We start from the raw sequence: 24,203 nt of genomic DNA, 5'->3' as shown, positions 1-24,203 counted from the left end.
AGTCAATATACAAATCAAGGAACGTGATTGTAAACTCGGAATTGAAAATGTGTTGAAATTCTTAGAACCACTTGCTCACTCATTGTGACAAACTACTTTTTTTGACCAGTCATCGATGCTTAAACTTAATTCGTGCTGCAATTTGCAAATGAGATCCACACTTTCCTGGAATGCCAGAACAAAAGCCAAGGTATCACTCCTTCACTATCTGAAATAGTTTTACATGGAATGAACATTACTGTCGCATAATGTAAGCATTCGTTACTACAGTCATATGAAAATGTCAATTTTTTTGCATGCTCAACCTGAGCTAATTAGGAAATTCCGAAAGTCGTAATTAGTGACAACCCTGTTCAAGCTTTCGCGTCTCTCGCACAAAGATCTCCCAATGCAACAGACGCTGGGCTGATGAAAGAAATCGGATACCTGGTCAGTGAAACTCGGATTTACAGTAGGGATTGAATAACTTTTACCTTAGACAATCATGAAAAACATTTATTAATAACTTTCAACTATCACCTTTCGCACCTTTGACGATCAATAAGAACACATCCATATTATCTTTACCCTTTACATATACCTGTCCCCTTGGTTCGAAATCATACCTCCCTGCAAGTGCGTCCAAGCAATTACTTGCTAATTGTATTCTTCCTGCAACACCAGTTGAATCCATGCGCGACGCTATGTTTACTGCATCCCCCCATATATCGTAATACAACTTTGTGGCACCGATCACACCAGCAGTTACATCCCCGTGATTATATCCAATCCTTAATATCAATTGAAATCCAAGGAGATCTCTATTGAAATCGTAGATAACTTTATGCATCGCTACCGCAAATTCCAAAAGTTGAAACAAATGAGTGCACTTGTGCTCGTTTTTTTGCCGTACCTGAGGATTCAAACCACTTGCAGCCATGAATGTACTGCCGATTGTTTTGATTTTTTCCACATTTGAAAATTCTGACTTTTCCAGAAGCTCGTCAAAATCGCCAATAAGTTCATTCAGCACGCGAAGGTATTCTTTTCCCCCCAGATAAGATTCATCATAGAGCTCGTTGAAATTGACAATACTTGCAAATATAATCCCAACAGACTTATGGTTTTGAGAATATTTGGCAGTAGTCTTTAATTGATCGGCGACATACTTTGGTATAATGTTGTGCAGGAGCCAGTCAGCCTGATTCTTCATTGACTGAACCCTAGCCTTGTCCCTTGCTGCAACCGCGTTTCCGTGAAAGCTCAGTCTATAACTGATTTCGAATTCGCGATTGAGAAACCATACGAGAAGGAGAAGTAATACCATGTCCAAATAAATTTCAGATTCATAAAGCCGTTCTTCGTTATTCTGGTGTACCAGATTTTTACTATCATGATCGTTGTAGGTAGATATGTGAGTAGCAATTAAGCCTATGAACACTAATCCTGTAAGCGTAACGAGCAAGTTCTTCATCCAGCAATTGAGTTGTGTGAAATTACAAAAGTGTACCAAGCCAACAAACACCAAGTAGCTGTAGTAATAGTCTATATGGTTCTGTTGCATGAAAATCGTGTCGCGGGTGAGGTTTATTAAAATCGAAATAATTGGCAAGCTGACGAGCACACCCCCGCATATGTGCCACGGATGCCATTTCGAGAAAAATTTGAATATTCTATGCGTAAACGTTGTGTGCGTCGTATTGGGATGCAAAATTTGCCTTATGCACAAGGAAACGGCAAATAGCTGGATTATAGTAGCTAACGTTGAGAATACAATGTAGTATGTCGTAGGTGGATACAACAGGTACAAGGATATAGTGACCGAGGTAAGCACCAGAGCTGATATTAATATGTCGAAATATGTGTTGAATCTGGATGTTGCCAATGTTGGCGGATTGTCACCAACACCTTCGCTGGACTTGTGTGCTGTTTCCCGGTACTCCTGTTCCAATTCTTTATTTTTGAAAAACAGCGTTAGGCTCGACAATGGGGGTTTTACGAAGTATGAACGCTGCGAGCTCACGTTGTCCTGGACACATCTGAAGCAATACGGTTCGCATTTACAATTATAAAGACGATTGTCTGCTCAACTTGCTTTCTATCTTTCTAAGTTCTTCGAGAATTTGTCATATAATACACGTATTATCTCTCTAATGTGTATTTATCAAGAAGCAAAAATTTTGTCTGCACCTCATATGAAGTTGATATGTGAATTTAATCATTTTCATTGATTTGTACACTAATTGCGCTTGAGGAGGCTTGATGCATTTAAAAAAAATTTGTATCAATAGTTGGCATACGCAGTTTTGACTTAAAAACAAGTTAGAATATCAAATTGAATCAATACATTTTAGTCATTATTCGAGATACCTGTCTAAAGATTATATAAAAGCGATTAAATATTCTTCAATCTGAAACTTGGTATATCTCGTAAAGCATCAGCACAATTCACGCAGTATGATCATAATAAAATGATCAATGATCAAAATAGTGATAATAGGATGCCATGCAGAAAGTGTAGGTATGTAGAAGCAGCATAAATTGCGATCAATATACACATGTCTATTATACAGGATCATTTATCCGTTACCAAACACGAATACGAGTAACGCGATCCGACACCCACACAAACTGCACTTTCGCTCAAAGGTCAGCTGTTTACATACGTCGATACATACATTTATAGAATACTGCATGCTTAAGGTTAATCATGAAGCGGAGAAGCTTGCACTTGTGAACGAGTGCTGGTGTACAAATCAAGAAAAATTAATAAAATCAGTTCAATTATATGCAAGGCACTATGCATGATAAAAAATTTAGAACATTGAACACAATTACTTGGGAAAAAATAAAGTTATACAAAAAGATGTTCTCCATAAAAATTTAAATACCGTATTTTCTTCTGGTTACAAGTTTTCTGAATCTGAATATAAGTCGATTTCTGATTTTAAGGATAATTTGTTCTAAAAAATGGTAGAGACAGCTTTATCCATAAATCTAGTACAAGATTTATTATTTCGTCATCACATTCAGCGCCAAAAACCTCGATTTATATTCATAACTATAAAATATCTTTAATTCAATAAAATGAAATAAATAATTTGGTAAGTAATGAATAATTCTTTGGTTGAAACATCATTACGACATTCTCTAAATTGGGCACTGAAACCCTGAATTCTCTGTGAAATTGTCAGTTTGAAAATGATTGATTCTTCTATAAGGAAACTTTTTTCACTTAATGATAATGAGTTTGAAAATTAATTTATATCGTGACTAGTTTTGTAAATGTATAATTGTTATTAGTAAAATCAGTTGATGGGTTTTCTTTTTCAATTGCGATATCGTTTTGCATCCAAAGTGTGAACTCCCTTATGAATATAACTTTCTTTAGTTTATCTGTCGAAGAGCATGAATTTCAGAGTTAGTGCGGTATTTTTGAATGTTTCTTGATTATGTTAAAATCATTCACAGCCTTTTGTTTTTGTTTAAAGGGGAAAAATTACGGAATGTTCTTGTCGTATATCAAAATTTGTAAGTTTTTGACATACCCTATTATGCGTACATAGTTATGTATACCCAGATTTTACAATTAATTACTTAACTTGCCTGATCAACTGTAGGTCGGATTGTTTTCTAAGTTTATGGAAGCAGGCACCAAAAGAGTCCGTTACCGCTGGCGCAGGCGGATATTGGGGGCTAGACGCAGGTTGATCTTGGGTAGAGTTCAACGTTGATTGGCTAGATGTGTAATAACCACTGACCCTGTGCCCCAATATGTCTCCCTGGGCCATCCCGTTCATCAGAAACAGCTGTAGAATGGAAAAGAAAAGTCAATTCAGACTCTGGGTGCGTTCAAGTATCTGTTCAGCAGGTATTATAAAACATCTTGATTATACATAGGCAACACTAGGAAGTTATACACATTTCGTATCATCGATCTAATCATACCTGTTGCTGGATACTGCTACGCCTACTGGTACTACGAATCCCAGAATCTTTTCTACTACAAACTGATGGTGCTTGACTCGCTGCATCTTGGCTTGCATTAAGCGGCAAATTCGATATTGGCATCGGATCCCTTTCAATGCCATTATCCAATGCCAGCTGAAAATAAAATAAATATTGGCCAGTCATTGCAGATTTCTCTACAAGTAGGAAAGTAGATGAATGGAGTCCGCTGTAGCATAAAATTTATAAACATCCAGTAACCAAGATTACGGAAGGTAATTGTTCAAACCATAGTAAATCAGAATAAAATCGTTGAAGACTAAATCGCTACTGGTTATACCTGATCATAATGCCCATTGGTGAATTTCTCCGCGCGTGTAGTGGGTCCCCGGGATGATTTAACAGATGGTGTTATCTCTTCGCTGCCTCCACCCTTATCGAGTGGCGTCATTTCCTCTGTGGTCCTTTGCCTTTGTAAATATCGCCAAGGTTTTTGCTTAATTTTTTTCTTTCCGTAGCTAGCTATTGAGGTAGGACTTTTGTTGAGGTCATCCTTTTCATCCCCAGTATCCCCATCGTTGTCCGAATCAAGGATACTTGGTAGTGAGTTTGCTTTTATCCGATAGCTTGCAGGGCTTGTGACCATGTGCAAATAATGGGGGCGTGGTGATTTTCCTTGATTGGTGCACGAGGCTAGCCGATGGCGAGTATTGTGTGGCGCTGGTGGCGATGACGAAGGTGTTGGACTAATATTCGTCATGAATTGTGTAACTAGATCCGCTTTCCGACCTCTTATGAAGTAAGACTTAACTCCTGCAAGAAAAAAACGCAGCACTTGTGTCATTATACTTTAATTATTGTATAGTTATACATCGATAGTGTCAATTTTCTGCAGGCACCATGGGCGGACTGGTTATGTGAGGGAAACCCTAAATTCATCCACATTTCGAGATAGTTGCATAGCACTTCTCAGCAACGAAAATAATATAACTCAAGAAATGGCACTCTATTGTCATTAAATGAATTCCAACTTTTATAAATGTCATCCCACAGGACGAAAGCATACTTTTTGATATGGAAAGTCATCTTCAAAGGATCACGGGTTACCGCCTGCCACTTTGAATTTTCTCCATAGTGTTTTCTGTTTATACTAGAAATCTATGCGTTTCGACTTGTGTGTCACCCAGGAGCATTTTATATTACAATGTATTTTTTTAACTCAATATTGGAGTTTGTCGATTTGAATGTAATGGAATCTATTGTTATGGTGGAGTATCGAAGCATAATTTGACAAACTATTTTCTCATTTTTTCGACACTGTTTTTCAAAAATTACTTGCAAGTATCTAAGGATTTTTTTACCATTGACAGCATCGGCATCCTCAGTCAGATATACATCTCCAAGAAAACTCATTGTTGCCTCACTGAGATGCACCCTGCCGGGTTTACCGGTACTTTCAAGTTTATTTGCTAGTGTAACGTCATTAGACCATACATCAAATTTAAACCGCTTTGTGCCGACAATTCCACAGAGAACGGTTCCAGTGTGTACTCCGACACGCATATTAACGCCCTCTCGCCTCTCAATGTCAAATTGCTTTATTGCTTCGATCATTGCTGAAAACATTTGCATTAATAAAAGATATAAGACGAGATTGTATGCCATTAAATAGGCCAAACTTGGTTAAACAGACAATTGACATACCAAGACCCATTTCTACGCAACATCCCGCATGATCCGCCCTTGGCTCTGGACAACCACTGACACAATAATAACAGTCACCCAAGGTTGAAATTTTTTCACATCCGTGATGAGCACAGAGCTCGTCAAATCTTTCAAATAAATCATTTAAAATTGCCACCAGTTCCTCGGCAGTTTTATTGGAGCTCATTTTGGTAAATCCCACAATGTCAGCGAATAAAATACTGACGTTTTCCATCGAGTGCATGTTGAAGGGACGAAAGAGCGAACGTATATCGGAGTTGTTCGAGGGTATAGAGCCTTTTTTTAATGAGTCTTCCCGCTCCCTTTCTCGCTCGCTTTCCTCCATTAACCAATCGGCAACTTTCGGCGGCATAACAGAATGGATCATCTTTTCTTTCAACTGCTTTTCCATTTCAAGCTGGCGACGGACCAGCAAAGACTGTCCAACTTTCATGAATGTACCACGCATACGAACAAATGTCATAATTAAAATGTGAAGGCCGATCAGGTGTATAGATGCTTGCATTAATATTCTTATGATCCATGTCGATGCATCGCTTTCCAAATTTATGAAAGGGGCTACTGATGCAGGGTTGCTTAAATTTGATGCAAGGTAGCTGCTATGTGAATGAACAAGTGTTGGTAAGTTTGAGTCGTTTACATCAGATTTTTCCGTAGTAATCCATTTCAATCTGTGATTTGATGAGTCGTTATGTGAACTAATATCTTCGTCGCCAGTAGACCGTGTGAACTGGTTAATACTGTAGAAGTATGCCGTGAGAAATTCAAAGGAAATTGAGTACACGGAACATATTCCTACGCAGGCATAAAGCGGCATGGGTATCACTGTGTATATTAGAAGTAAAATCTCCGTACACAAGGCGAAGTGTCCTACCCGGGTCAGTCGGTCTGACTGAGGGGGTACCAATGCGACAAACAGCAACGACAAGAAGCACAAGACGGATGCGACCAGCAAAGATGTCGGCAACACGTAGAAGCGGTAGTAGTCAGTATGGGTGAAGTACAGAACTGCAAGAGCCATTGCCCCGACTGCTCCGAAGGCTGCTGCTATGCTCGCTCCTGCTGGCCACACAGAGGTGTCGGTGCTTTCCATTTCAATAACTATAAAGTATACCAGCCAAGAGAGGGAAAGGAGGAGGATATAGCCAAGAGCGTACCTGTAATATAGGACACGAGGAAGATGAGTTATTTTACAATCGAGGCAAGTTTCAACCTCGGCACATGTTTGAAAGATATATGCTTTCATGAGTTTTTAACGAGCCTTACCTAAACCTTAGCCTGATCTGAGGATATGCGCTCATCTTGAATTGATCCTCTAATATCTCGGAGTCAAACTTAGGGTGCCACCAAGACCTTGGCGCGGCTCGTTCAAAAGGAATCGGTAACCCTATGCCACAGCATCCTGATCCTTGACCACTGTGGGCCAGATAGGTTTGGATGTAAGGGGCAAGGGATATTTGTATTTCATCTCCGGTATCTTCAGCGTCGTCTTTTGCTCGGGTAAAGCTGACAGACGAACCGCGTTTGCGACTCAGAGGTGGAGTCATGTCGAGTACCGGCTGATGCCAACACTTACAACCGGTCGGAAAAAAGGCATCGCATTGTTGCGTGGCAAGGCCAGCGCTATGGATTAAAAAGTACGCGATTTAGGGATGCAGAGTAGTTAGCAAGTTGCGATGGCTCACCGCAACGTCTTCGAATCATGGTTAGGTTAGGTTAGATTAGGTTGGATCGTGTGAGTGCGAACTTGTTTTTCAACATTGAAATCGTCAAGCAAACGGAGAGACGAGGAGAGGATAGATAAGTAGCGACGGAAATAACAGACGTGAATAGGTATAATTGAAGGAGATCCGCATGTGGGTGTGGGTGAGTGTGGGAGAGCGAGCAAACAAGAATGATCGCAGGTAGCTCGACATGCATAGTTTTTCGACTCTATCGTTGCTGGGAAATCCCACCGGTACGGGAATTGCAATCGATCGAAAAACCGGATAACGTGTTGAGCCCCGTACTTACTTGGACGACTCGAAGTCGGACTTGACGTTAACTTTGACGGATCATGTTCGGATATTTGAAGACTGCGGATATCAACGAGCGTCAATCTGCGACATTTCTAACCTCGTCGTTCAGAGTTCTTATTCACTCTCGAAGTGATATGGCAGGGCGATGACTTGTGACTAACACGCGGTTAAGTATATTCACCTTGAAACTACGGAGGTAAGAAATTATTAAAATACAATCGCCTTCATGCGACCCATCCCACTAGCGGGCGGCCATATTTTATTAACTCGCGACCTGGCGCCAGGCGAAGCAGGCGAATAAGGTGGAGTGGCGGTGGCGGTAAGTCATGTAAGTCATGTAAGTACGCTGCCATGACACCGCCCAGATCAGTTTGCACAAGGAAATGCGTCATTCAAAAATGTTGGAAGGCCGTGAGCAAATATAAAGATCGCCGCAGATAAGTTTAAGGCTGCACGATTACCCAGTGTTTTTATTCTTACGCCTCACGCGATTTCGATAAATTCTTAATGCAATCACTGTTGTTAATTAAGTGGAATTTCAACGGCCCCGAATCTTTAATTCGAACGATTCAAATTTATGTGATTTTATTGAGGCTTTTCCGAAAAGGATATTGTCCAGAGAAATCTTTGATCTATAATGTAGTTTAAATTAGACCAGAAATTCATGCCTTAATCAAGCCTGATAATTTGGAAATTTTTGTACATATTCGGCATTAAAGAAAGTCCGATATCAAAAAAGTCGGCTGTAAATGATGTCGAGAACATTACCAAAATTGATAAGCATCATTTAGAAGAACTGATCCTGTTTTAAATTTATCACCAGCCAATAAAAATTCACCTGACAGATAAAACGGACATTTTCGGTATTTCTCGAGACGACGCTGAGGCTGACTTTTTTAATCTTTCATCAGATGTGATGAAGAATTATTCAGTGATCTAAGGAAGTTAAAGACACATCAGCGTGTTGGTTGTTCTTACTGTTTTGCGGACGAGCCATTTTATCCTCGCGAAGGAGAGTTCTCGCAGATGGTGAACACTTGCTTTAATTTTTTTAATCGCATTGGTCTTATGAATTAATAGGAAATTTCGAAGTATGAAAAACAAAAAGCACAAGAGTAAAACACAAATATTTGTAAAATTTTTGGACAATAATTGAACCAAAATAAATCAGTCTTGATCAAGTTTGAATTTAAGATAGAAATTAAGTTGAACATTCTTTAATATTAATTCTTTTCATCTTGCCAGCGACTTTTGCTGAATCTGTTTTCCAAGAGCGTATATCTCAACAGACAATAAAGATCTTTCGGATTTTCAATCGCAAAACGAAAGGTTTACTCTTTTGATTTCGGGCAAAAAAGGTTTTTGAATATCGGTCCATTCGTTCATGTTCTATCCACGTTTTACATCGGTCCTGTGTTTTTGCCACTCGCTTCGAAAACTCAGTATAGTCGGCTTCTTGGATAGTCCGATTTAGTAAATAATCAGAGCATATGGGATTCTATAGCGATATCAGGAGGGTGAAAGATTGCACCAATGATTTGCACATATTACGTTATGTTATTTTCTTTATTACCATTATGCACACAATTTAATTACATATGTATATGATTATTCCACTAGGCCCAGTCGATCAATTGAGTAGATTAAGTTGAACGGAATTATAGTAATATTTAACGAAGATGAAGTCAATAACGTCACTGTAACGATTCATATTTACAACCCGATTTGTACTGTTAACTCGATAAAATATACAATTAATCACATTATTTAAATGACAAAAAACACGAATCATCAGACAGACTAGGTCAACAATCATGTAGTTGACTATATTGATAAGAGAAAAAAAACTTGTACATTGTTAATTACAAAGATCAAAAATCATGTACTTAACTGTAGTTAACTAGACATTTGACTATATGATTTTTGATCCAGTATATCTAATGATTCAAGCTTTTGTAATTCATTACGTGATTTCTTGTATATTTTATCGAATTCACAAGATAAATCATGTACTAAATTACACACTGATTTCTTTCAATAAGGTCAAGTCTCAAATCATGCATGGGTAATTGCACAAGATAGAATAGAATTATATTGCAATAGTGCGGATAGTTGAGTACTACAGCGTGAAAAAGTCATTGAATATTTTAACAACGTTTAGTAGTTTTTTTACCAACGAGCCAACGGCTTGAAAATGGATAAGCGCATCCCGTGCAGATCCAAAAGTTTTTCGAAACATTTTGAAATGAAATATGTAAAATAAAAAGTTTTTGCAACATTTCTGAAATATTCAGTGCTTTGTGGGATATAGGCTGAGATAAAAAAACTGTTGCGAATATGAGCTTTCAGATCTCAGTTGAAAATAAATCCTGGGACGAGTGCAAATGCAGCAGTGTTGACACACAATCGACAATCAATCGCTAGGCGGATCTCGGCCAATTAATTAATTAACAGGTGGGCGGGGAGTAAACGTGCACACTGATTGTGAGCCAATCAGCAAACGATTGAACAATAATACACATAATTGGAGATTCAATTTACCCTGTACACTTTTTCAAATTGCAATTCTACTCGGAACGAGGAATAATTAGCAGCAAGTCTACACCATGCTTATGGCTTGTGGATTATTCGTAATGGTGATTTCAATCATCACGAGGAATGCGAAGATTAAGACAATACGGATATTGCAGAAATATCCTGCATGCGAGGTCTCGGAATCAGTGAGAAAAAAAAGCGATCGGTGGATCCTGCCATTTAAACTCGTCCTGCCAGGTGACGTATAGCATCCAGTAGCATATGTTGAGGAGGCAGAACGAAGCAGGGAAACAGATTCTAGCTGCTCTGTCAATGTACGATACACTGTTCACGTGTCTCTTGACGGACTGCCCGAGTCGGTCGCAGATCCCGGCTGCAGCCTCTCGTTGTCTTTGCTTCCTGTCGGGTAAAGAATTTTCAACAATTATTCTTCTTCTTCGTATAATTGTTTAAACGGATAGCGGGTCTGAGAGGGTCATGATTTTAACCAGGTCGAAAGAACGTGGAATACCTTATGGCTCCTGTGGTATAAGGATATACATATTTGGATGATGGAGGATCAATTTAATCATTTCCGGAACTAAAAACTAACCTGAAGTCATCGTCACCAGCCAAACAGTATAGAAATTGTCTCCATTTTGGCAACATACGCTCCGTCTGCGTCTGCCTTTCCATTGACGTCACGTTTGAAGCATCTTGGGGTGAGCCGATACTCAAGCTGGTTGTAGAGCCTATCGTGCCCTGTGAAACAAAGATCGATTGAACCCTGTTTCAATTTAGTCTAATACATTTCCACAATATTACAAAAGCAATAACAAGTAGTCAGTAAACAGTGGCACAGCACTGTACTGTGAAAGGCACACGTGATTTGATAAACTTGAGAACTATGGAACCGATCAGATGAAAAATCTAAAAGTTCTTGGTTTAAAAGAACCTTAATCGATTGGGGCCAAATCATCTCAATCCGTTTATTCGTTCTAGGAATACTGGTGGCATAAAATTTGTTGACCTGTGTACCTACATTAGATATTGAAGAAATCGGGAAACCGCGCCTTTTGGATGTCAGTCTGTGATTCATCCGCAAGCTACGAGGTACCGAAGCGAAATCGTCATCCCAATCATCCTCTTCATCAATAGAGAATTCACCGCTCCCGACCTGCAACGGGGATGAAATCATATCATGTCTATTTTAAATGTCTATACATAATGCCATGTCGTAAGGAACCATTTATAAAGTGAGCTAATAGCACAGGCGGTACCGAGTCATCACCGCGTCAATCAGCATATAAGTTCTCTTATAATAATCAACGCTAAATAAATAACACCAGTCTCTACCCTGTCAAAAGCATATTTGTGTTATCGGTTCATTCCAAACACGTGATTTCATTAATACATTTTCGAGAAATTTTATCTTTCACAAATATGCGGACAATGTTTTGTCACATTATGCACGCACGTTCCACAATCAATAATACATAAAGCTTTAATATTTTCCATTTTTTGTGAAAATTCATGATTTTTGTTACAAATCTCGTGACCAATTGCTAATGCTTGCGTACAATAATACTGAACAATTCTCACCCATTTTTGTATACGATAAACTGTGGAAAGTATGAACTGAATCATTATTTATATGTACCTAATCAAAATGACCGCACAATATGTCTGACATAGCTTGCTGGAATATGTTTCAGTGGCACACGGGTAACATGATGTGTATGTATTTGAATTATATCACGCAGCGCAATAACACGCAGATCAATGGCGCAGAGAATTTTCAACGCAGGGTTCTGTAATCCATATGCATTACGGCAAACGGCATTTTGATACAGGATAATCAAATAAATAATAAAAGCTTATGGAGCACAGGAATTACGGCACACCAGCATACATTCAATGCTAGAAAAAATTAGGCTTCTGATGTATTGTGGCTAAAAGATATTCGGCACCCAAACACGATTTGTGACAAGGCTGGAAATACATAGTTTTTTTTAAATGTAGGATACGGACCGTGTGCCAATGGTACCCACGCTGCTGTAGGCTAATGCACTGTGTGCAAGTGATGACCTTCTCGATTTGCAACTCATTTGTTCCATTTGTTCAACGCTTGGAACGACAGTGCGGGAGGATCTCACCAAGTCATATAATTATTAATCTTATGCCACGTTTTGGTGATATTACCTTAGTGAAGTAATGGACACCCGCGAATTCCAAAAGAGTTGCAATGCAGTAACCAAAGCTCATCAGTAGGAACCAGTCGAGAGCGGTAGCGTACCTGACCTTTGGCAGGTCTGTACGTGAATCCAGACTTATGGTCGACAAAGTCAGCACGGTTGTTATTCCTTCAATGTAAGCCACAATTTATATACTCAATTCAGAAGAATCGAACGAAAAAATGTAGACCAACTTATTGTTCTTGTATAAGAAGATTGAATATTCATGATTCATTGTGATACACATGGAATATCATTCCGTCGGGTTCAAAGGTTGAAATAATTCATCGAGGAGGAAGCCCTCGTTAAATACAGACAACATATAAATTTATTTGTTTTCAACGCACTCTGTAATGGCCATTCATCGTACAGACGTACTCGAGTTTTTATTTCACAATCTTCTTACCTAGTCCCACTCGGTCACTAGTCGCCTCGCGATGAATCCAAAATGAAACCCAGCTCAGCACAACGATCAGCACGCACGGTACGTAAACCTGCAAATCAGGCACTCAGTTATTACAGCTTTAATTATAATTATAAACAATTAAAGCGTCAAGGCTATATGTATTGGGTAGTGCAAAAGACAGCCAAATTTTCTTGGGGTAGGTACTAGTGTGAATGAAAAACGGTAAGTTTTACGGTTTCATCGTTAAAATGTAGGTACCGATACCGAAATTTTTCTAATAGTGGCATCAATAACCCGTTTTACCGTGCGGTAACAGGAAATTTACACGCACCTGGATAAGGAAGTAACCGGTATTTCGTTGCAGATTAAAGGACACCTGCAGTACCGAAAAGTCACCTTCACTTCTGGCGAAGGTTAAGTTACGGTAAGGTGAGCCCATTAGGTCGAATTGCGAAAGCGTCATCCCTGGTACAAAGTTTACCGAGGCACCCTGCTGCCATTCATAAATCAACTGTCTTGATGTGTAGGCATCTGAAAAGGTTGTTTTATAGCCTTCCAATAATCATGATCCCTTATCGTCGCAGCATTTTTAGAAAGAAAAAAAAAATATTTACATATCATTTTGTACTAGTGATGAGGAGGAGGGGAAAAAATGTACACAAGTGTGCATTATGGAAATACTTGCAGCTTCCCAAAATCAAAGGGCAGGATTGTCGATCCATCGGAAAATTTCTCAGTTCCATTGGACACTTTGCTTTTATCGTAAGCCTGCAGGGATGTGCGAAAAATAAATGTCAGATAGGATGATACACAATGAGTTCAATGAAGTAAATTGATCGGGATTAGCAAACGTACGGTGAGGATAAAGTAACAGTGGGTAGAAGTGGAATACGAAACCTCATCGAGTAGAGAATGTCACCATCCTGGGAAATACGTAGTAACTTGTTTGGCACGGTTATCGTGTGAACGTAACTGTGTTTTCCATTATAAAAATAAGTGTCTGGTCTCCAAATTCTTTCCAACATTTTGATACTGAGACTCAAAGATTTTATTGGTCCCAAAAAACTGAGTCGCGAGTCGCGCCAGTATTGTCGAAAATAACAATCCATCGAGTAATCCTGGAAATTTAAATCCAACGTCACTCCTTCTGGTTCTCTTTCGTTAAAACGAACAGCCTGCAATTTACCATGTCAAGTTCCGAAACGGGACCCATACTTCTGATGAGAATGTTAGTCTTTACCACGGTTGGCGTACCTGCAATTTTGTTAAACTTCACACATCACAGGCACGTGGTATAGAGCTGGGCAAAAATAAAAAATTGGACGTGGAAACGGAAGCATGCGGAGAAGATGCAATTTCAGCTATTTTGATTTTTTTTAACTCTCAGTTCAACAACACGTTATCAGCGTTTTCGAAAACCCCTGGGTACCAAGGATGTGAAAGTCGTAGGGACAAACAGTCTTACTGACAGTTAACTGTGACAAGATTTTATAGGGTTGAAGTTCACGTGGCAGAATAAAAGTTCTTATATAGATAATATTCTACAAAATCGTTTCTATAGAAAAAATTACTGTTATATACTGTTTTTGTTTACTTCCAGCTTATGTCATACGGTTCTATTGTATAATACCGCGGTCAGAGTGATTATATATGTTTGCCACTGAAGCTAGTTTTTCGGAAGCAAGAGAACGATGAGGTAAGCATCGAAACTAGGAAATAGTAAAGGTAATTCCTACAACTATTCCAAATTTATAAATTACATTTATCTACACAAGCGAGAACAGCGGACTGGAATGGTTGATTGCTGAACCTTTTCCATGGGTGGGAAGTTGGTTGTTCTCGTAGTTTTTCAACAAGTTTTCCAGAACCATGGTTATATTTTTTGAAACCATGTCGTTCACAACTGATCTGCCTTCCCTCACGGCCACCGGTAGAACAGTTTTCATGGCAATCCTTGTGTCGATGGATTGCTTTATAACATTATTATTATTCTTGGACATAGGATGCCAATACATCCCGTTGTAGGACAGTGATGTTATTGCCGATAGACTGGAGGTGTTGGGTGAGTCCAGAGATCCAAGTTCCACGGATCCCGTGGGATCGTTTCTGCACCAAATCGATGAAAAAGAGACCAGAAGTCTAGGCAAGGAAAATTTACAAGTAGTAATCAACATTTACAACCAGAAATCGAGATACATGATATGTTTGCTGGAAGATCGGACCGCAGGTGGTTAGGGAATTGACACTGCAGCGGCTATGCAACAAGAAGAAACGAGACAAATCATCCTCTGGAGTTTTAGTGAAACACGGATAGTCCGTGATTGCGTCGAAGATGATGAAGTACGCAAATTCGTAACTGCAGGTATCAGAGAAATAGAATATACCGGGATTACTATTAACTAAAAAATAATAGACCGGAGAAATTGGAACTGATTGTGAATAAAGATCCGATATGTTCGTTGAAGTTGCCGAATACTGTGTAGTATAGGGGATACATCCTTGAAATGTATTGTGTGCACACCTGTAACTTATGTGTTACAGATCTCGAAGGCATGCAGTTTTCAGAAAATCGAGAGCTACTTGAGTGCCCTTTCCATGCTCTTGCATACATTTCGGAACTATCGAGCCCAAATGAAGCGTGATAATAAGAAGAGGATTCCACGTCGCTATCATGCAGTTGTCCATGTAGATTCACACAATTGTCTAACCTAATATATAATTTAACGTTTTCGCGGATATTTTTTTTCTTCTCATATACAGACGCGATTTCCAATAAATGCTTCTTGAAACAGAGTAAAGAATTTTTTCGTAACAGTTTCTCAAAGATGAGTATTTGCTTGGGTCAAATAGCATCTGGTGTAATTAACTATTAATACATTTTTCCCCTCAGCATACATGTGCTATTTACCAATGAATTTAGGTTTCAACCGACATCAGGTTGAAGCGCACTTCACGGTCGCTGAGGCAGCAGCAGCAGAAGCATCCCGATTCAAGTGACGTCATGATGCTTCAAGACCTACTTTCGGCCTCTTTTTTAGCCCCAACTCCTCACGTCTGTCACGTTCATTTTTCGGCTGTATACCTGGGGTCAACTTTTAGACTAAAGTCCTAATCTTGATATTGCCATAATTATGCTTTTAAGTGATTCTCCTGGTGAATTTTACCTTTGGACGGCGTCACCGAATCTTTTGCCAATAATTATCACCACCAATAATTATTATAATCCTTGTATTCTAACACACAGCGCACATGCATACCGTTATATTTATTAATCGCCTACAACTTGTGTTTATACATATAATAGTATTTACCAGCATTTCCCAGTACACCGAATGCCGACGAAGTATTCAGAGACTAAAACTATTATTTCTACATCGACACTATTTTTTCTGTAAGGGATATAGGCTGTCAGATTTATGCAAGAAGGAGTATCGGGTATAAAAGTAATATTATTGTACAATAGACGTATTCCCTGCAAGAAAGTGACTTGACGACAGTCTGATAGCTGGCCTAAAAGCAATAAGCGAAAGAATCTTATGTATCCAGACATGTATCTGCTGATTTCGATGCAAGAACAAGTATAAAGTATCTATACCTATATTCTCATCTCTAATTATAACAACCAGCGACAAAAATAGCTTGTAATCTCAATGTAAAAGTAGCGTACCTGATAGCTGTTATCATTCGTTAATTCTACCTCAACGTACATAATACGATGGAATAAACTGCTAAGACATCATGACAATTATTACTGGAATAATAGTGAGAACAACAACATCAACAACCACGATACGACAAGTACTTGGGAAAATAACATCGAATATAAAAACAACTCACAAAATAAGTTTCGTCAAAATATTTCCACGCCAGATTCTTACGACCGTGTTCATTATGAATGTATCAAATCACTTTCACTGCGTCTATTCTACGTGTCCATCTAATTAAGTACACGCAACTCGTTTAAATTCGAGGAATAAGCTGAAGCTTCGCAAAACCACGTTAAAACCATCCGAACGCCCGAGGAGTTGAGTATATTTAAATATGTTACGATAAAGTAAAATTTCGCGCCAAAGCATGAACTGATTATCACATGTATACTTGGAGAAATTCGTGGCTCTAGGAACAGCTAAACTTTCTGTCTGTTCCCGCTGTATTACTCGCGAGCCAAGTTACTTTCTGTACCCTCCGTCGAGTTGTCTCCACGCGCAAGCTCAGAAACTTTGTAGATATTTTTTGTAACAGATATTCAGAGCTTTTGAGGTACCTACGGAGTGCTTTTCAATTTTTTCAGGAAATTCTTTGTCACCAAACTGTAAATAGTGTATCAAAAAAAAAAAAAAAAAAAAAAAAAATAGCTTCATAGGCGAAAGCGGACCTGAATAACCAAGCTCAGAAAAAATATGAGGAAATGGTATAATCCCCAAGTAATTTTGTATTAGATATCTAATTTTTCGAACACACACACATATATGACATACCGTAATTAACTTCATTCGCCAAAATGAGGTAAAAAAATAAAAAAAAAAAAAATTCCACTGATGTAGGGTCAAATGAACCCAATCAAAATTATTGAAAACAAGCCATAATAAGAGTATTTTTACGGTACTTATCGCCTTAAAAATGAATTCAATTTTTCATATCCATCATTTGAATTAAATCCTATATTTTTTCATCAATCCGTTTACAAAATCATCGCGAGACTTTACCGGGACAGACAGATCGACATCTTCCTAAAAACCTGTTATTTAAATACTGTTGTCTCAAAAACATATAGTCATTGAAAGTAAAAATTGAAAAAAAAAAAAAAAAAAAAAAAAAAAGGATTCAGTTCTCACCGAAACTGATACTTTTCCATGGGTTTCCACCCTGACTTGCTTATAATTAGGGGTTCCTATACGGGTATAGGCTCGTATCGGTATGAAATAAATGTAGGTATGGTATATACATATATCTACATGTAGGTATGACCCGCACCCCGTGTATAGATGCAGCGGGGCTGTAGGGATGCTGACGCTCGGCGCGGCCTGGAGTTGCGCGCGCTCGTGTCTTCTCGCCCGAGATTTCCCGAGGCCGATGCGGGATTTGCGTCAGTGTCGTTCTCTCCTCTGTATCACTGTTTTTCTGTGAGAAAATACGAGGGATAGGGAATGAATGAGAGAAGGTAGTACAGTGTCTCGGTGGTTGGTGGTGCGTCGATGAATGTAAAACGGTTTTCGGAGTCGATATGCGGTCTCCGTAGGAGTTCCCCAAAGTGCCGCTGATTGGAATGAAAGCATCCCCAGAGGTAATAAGGTGGCAATGGTGGTGCAGGTCCGACCTGGACCCAAGGTATACAATTTACCAGAATGTCATCTCCAGCATTATTGAGAACGCTCCTATTCTATAACTGATCCTATTCTCACACGTGATGGACGTGTAGGTATATATCGATAGGTCAATACTTTGGGATGACTTTAATTAACTTAATGATGCTGTTGGATGTAGGTGCCCGCTATAAACTACTTGGATGGAAATCGATCTGCTGATTCTTTTTTAATCGGACGTATACCTAATCATCCTTGTGTTTCTTCCATGCTGCAAGATTTATGCGGACTTTAGACGAGATGTTCACGAAGCATCACGCTCTTCTAATATTCCTTCTTCTGTACTTGGAACATCGCAGAGTTTGGTGAGTAACGCCTTAACCAATATTCCATACATACGTTTATGTATTTATAATCAAGATCTTTGTATCTACTTCGGATGAGAACCAACCCTACCGGTTTGTGTAAACTGATGACGTTAAAGTTCTGATACACCATAAAGATTTGTACGGAAATTAAACAATCTCCTATAGCCAGACGAAAAAACCATCTTTCATGTATTTTTACCTGAACAGGCATACAGGGAAATTTATTCGTTGCTGAACAGCTAGATACTTTTAGCTTATAGGACATTCTTCACATGCAATGCTATCATAAATGAAACCTGTTGTGTATTTTTGTTTTATATATTAAATTTCATTTTCTCCGTTGAAGTTTCGCTGACAGGATCTTATAGATTCAAGTGTAAACGGATATACTATTACTTCAGAGCTACAGTGAAGTATATGCATTGCGAATTTTCGACAATCTGATTTATTATATACTAAGTAAAGTAACAGAAACTTCATATTTTGGACGCAGTAAATACCCCCATAAGTTTCAGAAGAATCCGTGATTCGGAGGTCTGATATTATCCTTGCTGTTCCTATGAAAAACGTTCTCACACCATGCCATCGAGATTTTTCATGGAAAATAGATTACACATTTATTCATCACAATACACACTCTGTACTAATATTGAAATAGAGACACTGTTACGAGAACCACCGTACAGTACACACCTGCCTGCTGTCTCAGACGATTGTAAGTCAACATGATAAAACATACTGAAGTTCATCTTTAGTGTAGACTTATAACTATTCCAAAGATGAAGTACTACAAGACTGAAAAAGATTCATCCGTAAAATGTAGAACTATCATTCTATATGGTACATAATAGCTCATCGACATAAATTTTCTATACCTCCGAAAGTAAGCATCCGTCACATAGTTTTCTAGAACCAATATTTCAATTTATGCCCCAGGCATCTTGATTTCACATAACTGCATGGTTGTTTACATGCAGTACGTTCTATCTCACGGCATTATTTTGAAAGAGGCTTAGTGCGCCATTCAAGACCTTATACATATATGAAACATAGCTCATGGGTCAGGAGCGTGTCAATGCATTATATGTCACAGTTGTACAGACACACACTCACACACATGTAACTTATACGTACAGAGTACATGCATATTCATCGACATACCAATAGAATGTTATTTATCGATAGTTAGGTACTTACTACACGTTTATACCTATATGTATAATTTACCTGTACACACTCATATCAGAATACGATACATACATACCTATGTGTACAACATACGTAATATACGTCGTAAATTATATATGCCTTAAACAGGAGCACTGGAGAGGGCAGTGAAACCACCACCGATACTAGGATATCTGATAGATTGGAAAATGTGACCCAAACGATTTCTAGGATTCTTGAGGGATATGACATTCGGCTGAGACCAAACTTTGGCGGTATACTGAAAATTATTCTTCCGCATTATACTTAGCATGTATCAATATACCTATATTGAAGATTTTTTAATACCCAGGTATGAGTGCTCAGTGCAGTACGAAAGTCTGTGGTAAATAAAGACCTCTGAAATTTTCTTTATACATTTAGGTGAACCACTCTTAGTCGGAATGGATTTGACAATCGCCAGTTTTGACGCTATATCAGAAGTTAACATGGTCAGTCTTAGGAATACTTGCTATATATATGGGTTAAATGTACACGTATTGATGTTTGGATGATTTCTTCGTCGCAGGATTATACCATAACCATGTATCTGAATCAGTACTGGAAAGATGAGAGGTTGGCATTTTCGCATGAAGAAGAAATTCTGACGCTTAGTGGGGATTTTGCTGAAAAGATTTGGGTGCCTGATACCTTCTTTGCTAATGATAAGAACAGGTATGTTACTTATATGGGTATAATTACCATGTCAGCATGGTACGTCGATGGATATAGTTTTTGATTTTCTTTTTTACCTCACTGCATGAGACTTACTACTTCACCCTCGATTAACGTATAAGCTTATCAGAAACGAGTGCCACATATTGTTGTATTTACCTGAAATCTGCAATTTAGTACATGGCATACGTAAGATACAAACACCGCACCTCCTTTCTGAAAATGGGTAAAAGCGATCGATTTAAAAAACTTGCCCCAGTCTTGCCTTGCGCTTGATACACGCCTCCAACTATAGCTATAACTATGGATGATACACATAAATCCATAGGTTAACACATGCACACTGTACATATGCATAAATGATAAACTAGGATATGGGTCAATCGCAGATCATGTAGAATAGTGCTCCTTAAGCTGGGCCACTTGCAAGCGTAAGTGGGGTAGTCAGCAGGTTGTCGCTACACACCAACTGACCTCGTTAAATAACTTACCAAAAGTTTTCCCATATCATTCCCCCAACTTGGACCTTCTGATCCAAGCACATGATGTAGCACTGATTAAATGGTTTCATTTTTTTCTTTTTTGCAGGGTAGAAGTAGCTATATAGCATATTGTAATTACAAAATATTAGATCAATACAACTGATGCATACAGGAATGAAATGAAAGTGGAGAGTTACAGATTGCAATCAAGAGTTATGGATTTTACGCGAGTATAAATTGAGATTGAGTGTACACATCTGTTCTTGCTGAAGGGTGATGGGCGATTGACTTGTCGAAGGGAAAGTGAAGTTGGGGGAGAGGGTGGAAAAAATCCAGATGAGGAGGATGAGTTTGAGGGTAACGTAAGCAAGGTGGGGGAAAAAAAGTCGCGTGGTACTTGAGAATGAAGGATATTAACCATGGGGTTGATATTAGGAAGGGTCTGGTTAGAAAAAGTTGGCTACTAGTGAGCACGTGGGCTGTTGTAAGTTATCGTATATAAGGTTGAAAGACGATGATAATCTGTATACATCGTGACAAAAATATTCAGCAGTCAAATTATTATTGTTTATTTCAGTCGGTCATTTGGAAATTTTGTACTTTACGTAATTGGTCGATGAAATGTTGATTCTAAACAGATAATGCTAATTAGTTGGTATGGATTGTCAATCTTAGCTTTCTACATGATGTGACGGAGCGAAACAAGCTGGTGCGTTTATCCGGGGACGGATCTGTCACTTATGGAATGAGGTTTACAACAACCCTGGCCTGCATGATGGATCTTCACTATTATCCATTGGACTCTCAAAATTGCACTGTCGAAATTGAAAGCTGTACGTTATACGAATACTCTCTTGTTTTTGCAACGGCGGCACAAATATATGAATGACATTAAACTGAGTTATTATTCTGGACAGATGGATACACGGTCCTGGATGTCGTCATGTACTGGAAGGAGACGCCGGTCCGTGGTGTCGAAGAAGCTGAGTTGCCACAATTCACGATTATCGGCTACGAGACAAATGATCGTAAGGAAAGATTGGCCACTGGCATCTATCAGCGACTTTCTCTCAGCTTCAAGCTGCAGAGAAATATCGGTTACTTTGTCTTTCAAACCTATCTACCCAGCATTCTGATCGTAATGCTTAGCTGGGTCAGCTTCTGGATAAACCACGAGGCAACCAGCGCCAGGGTCGCACTGGGTAAGGCTCGCCTACCATATCATCCATTTTTAGTTAAATACTAACAATCATTGATAAGATTTCATCGAGAGATTCTTTTACGGTTGTTGTTTTTCACGATCCTAAGATGCTTTATTCGTGAGGACTTTGATTTTCCAAACGATGACTTTGAAATGGTTTTGATCTTTCATTTGCAATAAATATCTGAGCAATGAATCTAGAAGACGAAACCAAATTACACAAAACCACGTATTATAATTCCAGGTATTACCACTGTACTGACGATGACTACGATATCAACGGGCGTCAGGAGTTCCTTGCCGAGAATAAGCTACGTGAAGGCGATCGACATATATCTCGTAATGTGTTTCGTTTTTGTATTCGCCGCCCTCCTAGAGTACGCGGCTGTAAACTATACATACTGGGGTGCCAGGGCTAAAAAGAAGACTAAGAAGAAGGAAGGAACGGAGAAAAAATCAGTTACCGCGGCAAAAACTGGTACCCATATTTATACGTTGTTTATCTATCTACCTAACGTGTTGTTATATCTCCGTGGAACTGGTCAACGAATAAATACATGTAGTACAGTAGACGCGCAGAGATGCTAGTCTAAATGGCATTTGATAAGGACCTTGATACAAGCAATCCGTACTGTATTCATTCGGAAATTTTCTACAAATTTCCTTCTACATGCATAGTCACGTTTCATAAATCTGCGTGAGTAACACGTCAACATGCTCAGGTGGCGAAGCGAGCTCGCCATTTGCCGAATCGACAGATGCAGATATCATAGAGCTCCAAGATCTGAGAATGTCACCATTGCCCAGCATAAGAAGCAGATCGGGAATCGTGGCTGCTCCGGATGGTGCAGGAGTACCAGTTCGGGATCACGACCCGGCCAAATTTCCCCCAAGCTTCCGAATTTCTCGACCTCCGGGATACAACACGCACTGTAGAACGAGTGGCTTGCGATACAGGGGCGCCAGGCAGCACAAACCCAAAGTAATCATACAAATTACATATCCATTCCATAAGCTAAACGGCGAGGGGGTATTCACTCATAGATTTTTCAAGTGATTTCAAGTGATTTTGAAGTGACCGCATTCCAAAGTGGTTTGCGATTCTAACAAGCGAATATCCCCCTCGCTTAACGGTCAGTCGTTCCTTACGTTCATGTCTGACAGCGAACACCCGTAAGTGCGAGCAAGAATGCCTGATGATACCCGAAGTGTACGTAACCGGCTTTCTCTTTCGCTCAAGGAGCTGCAAGTAGCACGAAGAGAGTATAGCAAGCTACCGATCAACCTAGACATGAAATAAGAGATTTATCTATGCCTGAAAAGCATCGGGCTAATTGTAAGTCAAGCATTTAATCTCGTGCTCACGAGTTCCAGCTATATACGAGCGTTAAGCAATCACTGACTCTGTACGGCTCGGTTTCACAGCGGAAAGTCTCGACTAACATTAAGATATGATAACGGAGGTTGGTGTCGATCTGTTCTAGGTATTACACGCATTACGAAGAGGTGCTTCGGTATTGCGAGCTTCAATGCCGAAGATTAAAGACGTTAACATCATCGACAAGTATTCAAGAATTGTTTTTCCCGTCAGTTTCCTTCTGTTCAATGCCGTCTACTGGATTTTCTACATCCTCTAAAGGTCCAAACGCTTCGGACAGACCCTGCGTGAATTTTACGGATGTAAAAGCATGAAGATATACGAAAAAAATTATCCTCAAAGATTACTCCACGCTGCGCTGGGATATACGTAGGCAATTATGAAAAAAGTCACACATGAATTACCCAAGTGTCATTGCTGTATGCGAGTACAAATGCATACCGATGATGGACGCTTAGCTCGGTTTCGAAAAAACCGATATTTGCTATACGTTGTACGTGAATTTGCATGTATTTATTTGAACAGTAACTGTGAAAACCGTTACAATATCTGCATGAAAGATAGCCGATAGGCTGAAGCTGGGCTCAAGACGTGGTAGGTCTGAACATCGAATCCGACCCTACAAGAACCATTTGAGGTCATTGTACATACATCGTCTACACGTGTATCCCCTCGCTCGTTCGATTAACAGGATGATGACGTGTGTTAAATTTTAGATGAAGAAATTTTATTGTAAACTCTAATGAATGTCAAACTAGCGCTTCAG

At 39.2% G+C, this 24,203-nt stretch overlaps 2 protein-coding genes, 1 long non-coding RNA gene and 1 pseudogene across 5 annotated transcripts; 2 read left to right on the top strand and 2 right to left on the bottom strand.

Annotated features, from left to right (window-relative positions):
• Window positions 1–105: 105 nt before the first annotated feature.
• LOC124412382 (adenylate cyclase type 9-like) lies at window positions 106–7,955 on the bottom strand. The gene is made up of 8 exons (XM_046892216.1): window positions 7,666–7,955; window positions 6,919–7,275; window positions 5,632–6,809; window positions 5,289–5,543; window positions 4,268–4,740; window positions 3,928–4,083; window positions 3,586–3,788; window positions 106–2,018 (listed from the first exon to the last, which is right to left on the bottom strand). The coding sequence occupies exons 2-8, from the start codon at window positions 7,197–7,199 to the stop codon at window positions 509–511; spliced, it is 4,056 nt and encodes a 1,351-aa protein (XP_046748172.1). The 5' UTR covers window positions 7,200–7,275; window positions 7,666–7,955; the 3' UTR covers window positions 106–508.
• Window positions 7,956–9,916: 1,961 nt separating this feature from the next.
• On the bottom strand, window positions 9,917–16,692 carry LOC124412386 (annotated as a pseudogene).
• On the top strand, window positions 12,778–15,000 carry LOC124412388. The gene is made up of 3 exons (XR_006929790.1): window positions 12,778–12,902; window positions 13,189–13,253; window positions 14,827–15,000. It is a non-coding gene; the product is annotated as an uncharacterized LOC124412388 (long non-coding RNA).
• A 1,159-nt stretch (window positions 16,693–17,851) lies between the features above and the next one.
• On the top strand, window positions 17,852–24,117 carry LOC124412384 (gamma-aminobutyric acid receptor subunit beta-like). Of its 3 annotated transcripts, none has more exons than XM_046892219.1 (10): window positions 17,852–18,108; window positions 18,423–18,492; window positions 19,813–19,937; window positions 20,086–20,153; window positions 20,231–20,376; window positions 21,534–21,691; window positions 21,776–22,060; window positions 22,304–22,537; window positions 22,782–23,041; window positions 23,544–24,117. In XM_046892219.1, the coding sequence occupies exons 2-10, from the start codon at window positions 18,428–18,430 to the stop codon at window positions 23,694–23,696; spliced, it is 1,494 nt and encodes a 497-aa protein (XP_046748175.1). In that variant the 5' UTR covers window positions 17,852–18,108; window positions 18,423–18,427; the 3' UTR covers window positions 23,697–24,117. The 3 variants fall into 3 exon arrangements, with proteins under 3 accessions (XP_046748175.1, XP_046748174.1, XP_046748176.1); XM_046892218.1 differs by having other exon boundaries at window positions 17,852–18,152; XM_046892220.1 differs by lacking the exon at window positions 17,852–18,108 and adding an exon at window positions 18,230–18,304.
• Window positions 24,118–24,203: the final 86 nt, after the last annotated feature.

The sequence above is a fragment of the Diprion similis genome, chromosome 11 (genome assembly GCF_021155765.1).
Source record: "Diprion similis isolate iyDipSimi1 chromosome 11, iyDipSimi1.1, whole genome shotgun sequence".
NCBI classification, from domain to species: Eukaryota; Metazoa; Arthropoda; class Insecta; order Hymenoptera; family Diprionidae; genus Diprion; species Diprion similis.
Note: the sequence above shows the minus strand (reverse complement) of the source record. Positions and strands in the feature narration are given on the sequence as shown.